The sequence below is a fragment of the Barbus barbus genome (assembly GCF_936440315.1).
Source record: "Barbus barbus genome assembly, chromosome: 6".
NCBI lineage: Eukaryota > Metazoa > Chordata > Actinopteri > Cypriniformes > Cyprinidae > Barbus > Barbus barbus.
Window position 1 is genome coordinate 3702004 of NC_136734.1, and position 8851 is coordinate 3710854.

At 37.6% G+C, this 8851-nt stretch overlaps 1 protein-coding gene across 2 annotated transcripts in view; it reads right to left on the reverse strand.

Annotated features, from left to right (window-relative positions):
* Positions 1-8477, reverse strand: part of LOC306871469 (nipped-B-like protein A) — a 46168-nt gene extending 37691 nt beyond the window's left edge. The window contains exons 1-5 of one of the 2 annotated variants that reach the window (XM_079419428.1): positions 8373-8477; positions 6355-6504; positions 4569-4734; positions 3442-3578; positions 1460-1568 (exon numbers count right to left, since the gene is read on the reverse strand). In XM_079419428.1, the coding sequence (XP_079275554.1) occupies positions 1460-1568; positions 3442-3578; positions 4569-4734; positions 6355-6418 (476 nt within the window). In that variant the 5' untranslated portion in view covers positions 6419-6504; positions 8373-8477. The remainder of the gene's footprint in view (positions 1-1459; positions 1569-3441; positions 3579-4568; positions 4735-6354; positions 6505-8372) is intronic. The other variant, XM_079419427.1, reaches the window with a different exon arrangement.
* Between the last annotated feature and the right edge of the window lie 374 nt (positions 8478-8851).

The window sequence follows — 8851 nt, forward strand, 5'->3', positions numbered from 1 at the left end:
GATGTTCGTATTGTTTGGATACTGTTTCAAGGTTGAAATATTTTATTTGAGATTTTTGAGAGGATTAATTGGACAATATCCCTGGTCCACAAGTCAAATCATCACTCACTGTAGTCATCAAGTGATGACTAGAAGGTGGACGACGGTTCTTCTTCAACCACGCAGCGAGGGGAGTTCACTTGAGGCATTGTTAAAAAGTCACAAGTCACGGTTATTATTACAAGTCATGATTAAGTGTTATAGGAAAAATGAAGTTATGTAAGAAGTAAGTAATTCATTTTGGGATCTAAATGTTTACATTTGCAATCATAAGCAATATATTGGCATTTGTCCATCATTGAAGGCTGAATAATAGTAAAAGCACTTTTAGGCAACAGGACAATTCTATGTTATGACTGGGATTTTCACAATTAAAACAAAAAGTATACAAGTCTTTAGTTCATAGTCCTTTAATTCAGTTTTGTTTGTATTAAATACAGCGCGCTCCAGTGGCCGCCAGAAAACATGATTAGCGACAGTATGTCTATATTCACGTAAGTTAAATATAATATGTTTTCGTGTTAAGCAAAGTAACTTACTGTGCGTGGCTGCTTCACTAAAAAGCTTCTTATATCACTTCCACACTTTTTTTGGACATTTTGTTGATGTTTTAACATTTATGCTATAGGTAGCGACATTTACCGTTAACTAGCCTTTACATGTGGGGTGGGGGAGGAAAAAATAGAGCTTTTATAAAAACGTAATAAAAAAAAGATTTGTCAAAACAATTTCATTTATTTAATTATTTAATTAATAAAGGTAGTTTAACCATTTTAAACACAAATAAACTCTCACTCATGTTTTACACAAGGTTTTGTGTAGTTCAGGATTGGTTAAATTATTTGATTGGATGAGGAACATTTTGTGGGCTTGTCTTGACTCTTGACGTAATGTTGATTAGAAAATATGCAAGTAATTCAAAGTAGAATGAATCGTAATACACACACACACACACACACACAATTGTGCAATTAATGAATACGCTGCAGCTGAGCTGACCATGAAATGGTAAGTTCACCATACTTATCTTGCGTATTTTGATTGATATTAGCTACCCTGGATGTGCTGTGATAAGCAAAACGTAACATTCACATTGTGAATGTTACGTTTTGCTTATTCGGATGTTTATAGACATATTTGTGAATGTGATGCATGTGTACATCAAAGTGAAAATTAAGTGCATTTCCAACTCTGAACTCAGTCCCCAAGTAAATTCGGTTATTAAATAAACAAATAGCAAAACGAGTTGTGCGGTGTCCCCACCACTTTTCAAACCAAAGTTACGCCACTGTGCATGATGGCTTTAATTGTAAATAACAGCAGTTGTTGGTTAGCTTCATACAATGAAAACAAACTGAACGTGACACAAATAGTAGCACCAGTTACTCCACATAAAAATGTAATTAGAAAGCAGGCTCACCCAGAGGGGCTGTGGGACATAGAGGCCTGGTAATTGGCAGAGGCTGGACTTCCCTGCATGGAGCCATGCGTGATTTTATACGGCGGTGCCATTGACTGCTGACTTACACCTGTGAAATACAAGAGTGTGAAAAATAGTCTGGTTGAGAAACAACACTGGCAGAAAAGCTACTATAACAACAACATCACTTGAGATGGTTACTGAAAGTTTAAAGACTGGCAAAGTTCCAATGAGCCAGGTAAAACCATTATTTCTTCTTTGCTGCTATACAAGGAAGTAGCAACGAATGAAATAATTCTGGCACAACAGAATTATTCCCATGTTACAAAAACAGCATTCTTCCATCTTAGAAACATTGCCAAGCTTCGAAGCATGCTACCCGTTTCTGATGCAGAAAAGCTAGTTCATGCATTCATGACCTCTAGACTGGACTATTGTAATGCACTGCTAGGTGGTTGTCCTGCATCTTCAATAAACAAGCTACAGATAGTCCAAAATGCAGCGGCTAGAGTTCTTACCAGGTCAAGAAAATATGATCATATTACCCCAATTTTACAGTCTCTGCACTGGCTACCTATTAAGTTCCGTATCATTTACAGAATATTATTACTTGCCTATAAGGCCCTAAATGGTTTAGCTCCTGCGTACCTAACTCGTCTTCTACCACGCTACAATCCAACCTCAACCAGATTAAAGACACATCTCTTTAGCCAAGCATTCACATAATGCATTTTATAATCTTGTACTGCAGTTATATCTGATCAAATGTACATTATTATTATTCTTTAGCTTGGGTTGAACAAATCATTTTTGCTTAGATAGAACAGCAGCTACGCTAATTATGTCTCTATTTGTTTCTCTGTTTCTGCCACAGGATTAACATCCCATGATAACTAGGAATGACAAGCTTCAGTCTGGATCCAACGCTTAAATGATCTGAGATGACCGAACACCTGAGAAAAGATGATGCCAACCCCTCAGAGGGCCTCAGAGGATGCAAACGCTCAGACAACATACAGAATTACCAAATTTTGCCATAAATTAAATATATTAAGGTTCTGCAATATATAAATATATTGTAGAAACTTAATTTCCTGTAGAGCTGCTTTGCAACGATTTGTATCGTAAAAAGCGCTATACAAATAAACTTGATTGTTTATTAAAGAGATATTATATATTTAAACAAGTTATCTTGTATGAAAAAAAATTTATAATATAAATATTCCTTTAAATTATTCTTTCATGCATTTTTCTGTGCCATTTCCATCATCACATGTTAAAGTATGTTGTCCAAAAGTTGACAAAGCTTTCCATTTACTTTTAGGCACTAAAGGTTTTTTTTTTTTTTTTTAAATAGACAAGTTTGATGTGCTATGCAAACATACTCTAAATTCACAAATTTACAAATCAGCTCGATAGCACAAATCAGCTTGGATTGTTTTGCGATGCCGTCAGTGTAAACAGGCCTTTGCTGATGAATGGTGCCGTGGCAACTATATTACATGTGGAAAATATATCCGTTAATGTGCTTTTTATATTAACAAAGTTCCTTTATTTTATATACTGATTGTTTTGGCATACATAAGAAACAAAATCAAATGAATTATTTCTCCTTAACATACACATTACGGAGAAATAATTCACTTGGTTTTGTTTCTTCTCTGTTGTTGCATAAATGTTATCTTCTTTGAATAACTGAAGGTCAGAGAAAAACAATGCCTCTTTCTGCAGTTCTGATGGAAAAATCACCAAGTTCTAGGGAGAGGAAAGGGAGGCAAAATCTGTCTTATCAGAAGGACAAAAGCTGCAAAGATAACTAAACATTCTGCAGGCAGACCCACATATTTCATTACTTTTACCTACTTGGGTGAAAGTACCCTGACAGCAAACTAGCAACCCAAAAGTAAGCTTTGTTGCAAGTGCAATCTGTTAAGCTTGTAGTATCAGTATCAGTTTCCCTGTGTGCTCGGACTGACTCTTACCCGCCTGGGCCGGATACTGGGGAGTGCTCGGTGAGGTCTTATTCCTGAAGATGTTGGGGTTCCTAGACAGCAAAAGCTGCAGCAGCACTGGTACATCTCCCTCCAACTCATCACTGCCAAGGCTGTCCTTCAGCTCTCTGCAGAAAAACATAACAGTTGATAAACTCACACACCACAGAAAGAATACACAGGGCCCTATGATTTCCACAATGTGGAAAACGCTGTCAGAATTGCAGAATCCGTCATAAATATGGAATTCACTGTATAACACCAGACTGTCAGAAAACTTCGGAAAATTTGAAAGAATAAATCAAAAGAAGGGCTGTGCACTTAATCAAATTGTGATATAGAATAGTGTCTGTGAACATTGAACTGCAAAATCTATTTAGATATGAAGTCGGCATGTGTGAGTGAGTGGCACAGTTTTGTCTACTACATATACTTGATGCTTGTGGTGTTTTCAGCATCTGCCGCCTCATAAGGACATCAGCATTTCACCCTTTCATTTGATAAAACTATTGTGATATACACACAGAAACTCAAAGGTCTTCACTACAGCCCATCAAAATAAACATTTGGTTTAACTTGAAGAAATTATGACAAATATATTACTACTATACATGTAGAATGCACTTTTAGCAACGACATTTTAGGAATATAATTTTTTTGTCTATGTTTACATTTATACTGTTATGCAGCACTTTTAAAGGTTCGTTAAAAATTGGAATTGATCATTTCATTTGATCACACTTCAAAAGATTTATGCATTCATATGCATCCGTTATTAGTTTTAGGCATTCATTTGATTAGCACCGTTTTTGATTCAATCATAAAACACAATTTCTGAAAAATAAAACATTTCACAGCCCCTATTATCAAAAATTGTTTTATTAAGTAATTATTAAGTAATTCAAGTTTTATGGGTTCAGTTGCTTTTCTGATCACATCTTTTCTGATTATTAAAATTTCATTAAACTATTAAACAGAATCCTGAAAAATGAAAATGGAAAGCATGCAATTTGGGAATTTTTTAAAACTTTTTTTTATGGAGCAGAGAGTTTGATTTAGACAGAGCAGGCATATAGAGGAGTGATGTATGTAATGGGTAAATATAAGCAGAAACTCACATGTGCTCCGTGGAGACCTGGCTGAGGCCGCTGGCAAGCTGAGAGACCAGAGTTTCATCCCTGCAGCCCATCAGATGCCCCACTTCCTCAGCTACACGCCCACTGTACAGCAGGCTCTTAGTGGTGGTGCCCGGTAAAGGGGAGGGCAGGGGAAGCTGGTTCAACACTGTACACACAAACAGAGTGTGATAAGGCAAAGCTTTCTTTATTACAAGAACTCCCAGGGAAGAAATCTAACAGCCACTTAAAGTGCAGTCAGAGATGCTCTGACGCAGCCAATCTAAAACACCCTCTACACAGCGCACATGAATCAGAGTCCAAGAAAGCAATGTTTTATCGGCTAAACCTGAAGCTAATCCAGATGCTACAGCAAATTATCTAATATGAACTACTGCTCAAAAGTTTGGGATCTGCAAGGTTTTTTTGCTTTTGCTGGATGCAGTGAATAATTTTATTCAGCAAGGATGCTTTAATGGATCAAGTGACACTTTAAAATGCTAACAAAAGATTTTTTGTATAAATGCTGTCCTTTAAACAATGTATCGTTTTCACACAAAAAATAATAGGCAGCACAATTATTTTAAACACTGATAAATGTCTTTTTAGCAGCAAATCAGCATATTAGAATGATTTCTGAAGGATCATCTGACACTGAAGACTGGAGTAATGATGCTGAAAAATCCCAAACTTTTGAACAGTAGTGTAAATAGTGAAAACAATAACAACAACAAAAATTATTTTATGATGATGTAAGAGCTTTATAAAAAAAAAACTAAATATTCAAGTCTCTCATAGAGCATTGCTTAATTACAAAATAGATAATTTAGACTTTAAATTCTGATAGAACCCATTTTAAATAGAAGATACACGCATACCTGTAAGTTCAATACTACAGTATATGATCAATTGTTTTAACAAACCTAATGAAAAAAGCACAAAATCTTTATTGTAAACTTTTTTCAGAGGAAACCATCCTGAAGACCTACAATGACCTCGTATGCACAATGCTCTGATTCCCACAATTGTGTATTTAAAAAAAAAAAAAAAAAAAAAGACAACAGTAGGATTTCGGAAGTAAAAACAAATATCATTCATTCACTCCACAGAAATGGCTTTTAAACAATGTATAAACCATTTAGGACAAACAAGTATCCAGAGAATGCACGAGTTTGATTTTAACTTTATGTCACCAGGAGGTGAAGAACTATATTACCCATATTTTTTTAAATAACGCCACCAATGCCAAGTCATCACTGTAACCAGTCTCTCTACAAGCTGGAAAAAAATCTCTACAAACTACATATGAATTTTTCATTTTCAGTTGTGAGCTACGAGGTTGTTAATCGATGGTATATGCTTTTGTTGAAGCCCATAAAGCACCACAAATAATGTAATCGAGTCAGCCTCCCTTAATTCTTAAATACTTGCATACATATGCATTTTTTGCAATAAACTAAATATACATTGTTTCTATAGACAATTAATATACTTAAATGAGTCGTTTTATATTTCTCCATAGATTTTAATTTGATTGTTATTTGCAAAGTTTCATGTGATTGTAGTTTCCCTCACTAAAGCTCTCAAGTCTTGTACCTTTGTTGTTTTGCCCAATTTTCCAATATTTTTTGCTCCAACTGAAGGTTTATAAGGTTGTTATTATGTTGGGTTAGTTCATGGCTTATAACACTTTAACAAAATCCTTTTTAAAAATCCCAATGGAAAAAATACTTCCGGAAGCAACGCCGCTGAAAACGTGAATTACGAGTAGAGTGGTTAGGGTACTTACAGTCAGTGAGACCAGCGATCCCAGCAAGGGTTGTGATGGGCACATGTGGCATGTCCCCATTCATACTGACGGCTGGGCACAGAAGTCTTACGCACACAGAGTTCCACAGAGATATTTATTCGCTGACCATCCCTCACATCTCACTTAATCCTAGAGGGGGAAAAAAGAGTGTTTAAATGAGGTTGTGATATGGGATGATGTCTAACAAGCTTCATTTGTTTGTTACAGAGTATCAAAAATGTTGTGCATAGATCAACTTAAATTATACACTCGTTTCAAGACAGTCACTATGTTTCCTGGCAGAATCGGTCCACTCAGACGCACTGTCTGTAACAGGTGTATTGATTTCTGTGTACACTAACTGCCACGTAGAGGAGCATTATGTGAGTCCGATAACATCTACTACAGTGCAGACAGCCTGTCGGACACACCCACTCTGGACAGACAGAGGATGGACCATGGACACACCCCTCATTAGATATGCAAGCCCAACCCTGTCTCTCTCAGGGGACCAATGACAGCTGGGAGATTGTAAGCACAAAAGAGCAGATGCAAGGAAGCAGACCTCACATGATCAAACAAGAACACATTTTACACACATTCAAAACAACATATTACAACACTACTCGGGGGACAACAAGTAAGCATTGTGTATTTTTTTAAAAAACATCTTATATATTATCAAAAGAATTCTGCATACATTTCCGCATCCGTGCTATTTGGATGCATTAATATGCATGACTCATTTACATGTGAAACTGTATTCGAAAGGTAAACAGTCCAGTGCTGAGCTCTGAGGGGCAGATTACCGATGCAAACCGGGGTCCTTCTGTTGCACTGTCCCTTTAAATGCCAATACTTCACTTTATATTCATGAATCCATTCCGATCACTTGCATGCAGGTTTTATGACAACAACTCTGCAGAGACATTCACATAATGCACTATTTCATAATCAAACCTTTTGTCGCTAAAAAAATCTAATTCAACCATCAGGAACGTTTTCAACATCTCCAGCAATAATATGTTTATATTTCTTACCGAAAATAAGGTGCAAGCGACTAAGTTGGCTTAAGTTCTGAATGCAATTATTTGCCCAATTTATAGTATTATTCTCTAATTCGTTAACGCAAGATGTTATTAGAGGATATGGCAGGTCACACAGTAGAGTGAAGCATCACATCTGTGCAAACAGGGTAACACAAAATGACCAAAAACACAGTGTTGACAAGTCGATCACCACAGAGAGGAACCATTCATCCTCAAAGCGTTTCACTGACGTTTATTCAGCCGTAATGACTCAAAACATGGCAAACACGGCTAAGTTATGAACACCAGAGAATGTAAATATTTACCATAACACGCGTTCAAGCCGTTCGTGGGTTATCGAGAGATGCTCAGAAATGATTTCGACTATTAGCAAAGCGTTAGGACTTAATAGATTCCTCGCAGAGACTCGCTAGTTAGCATTGCTCCGATCTGCTTTGTGAATTCATGCAGAAACCCGAGCCGCTTGTGTTCTTACTTATTTAAATAACGAATTTAGTTATCTTCTACACGATTTTCTGTGAATAGTTCAGTCGTTTCGTCTACTAAACGATAGCCGCCGCTATGCTAAACGCTGGCGAAAGCTAGCTCGGCTACGCACATCTTTCTATCTCCGCTCGCGAACAATAAAAACACTTTTCGCTGTCCTCCATTCTCTCCCTCACACTGCACGTGACGCGACGAAACGTTTTCGGTCATTACAAGGAGCGTGGGATATCTGTATATAATCCGTTTGAGCTCCCACACAAAAGCGCTCGCCAGTGTTTGTGTCGCAAGGCCTCAGCGAGCTCCGCAGAAGCCTCGGACTCTACGCAGGGGGGCGCGCCGGAGGAGAACGACTAGCCGAGCCGTTGCGATGTTCGTCTCCTCAGAGCCGTTCCGTCGAGAAAAAACAAATAGAAATGTGTCGAAATGTGGTAAGGGAACGCGAAGGCGGCCTTAGGAGGAATTGTGACAGGGTTTGATATTTACCTTAGCTTGGGGTAACTTCAAAGAAGAAAAAATAAGGGGACTGTTGTTGGGATGAGAGGTTGGTTGTCGGTCTGCTGTAAGTCTCTGGCTCCCCCTCTCTGCTATAAAAAGATCAGCGCGGGGTTTGTTTAGCCGAGCCAGCTAACAACAAGCCAACTCTATCTTTATCTGGGGTGGGGGAGGTCAGGCTTTCTATCATCATACTTTAACGGAGCCGAGTTTAATTCAGCTCCTCATGAACTCATCAATGCTCGTAAAACACAGTCGTCTTTGTTTGCAAACAAAAAAGCCCCACAACCGATGCTTTGTCGCTAGTCAGAGGGAATTGTAGGTTGACCGGAAATACAAATACTAACAACGTGATTATTATTTTCCCGCAGACAGTTGACGATTTCCAGGCTTTCTCCATCAGGTGCGAAAAACAAAGACTGAATTCTTATTTTCTAGTTTGACATCCCCAATCATCATATATCATGTAA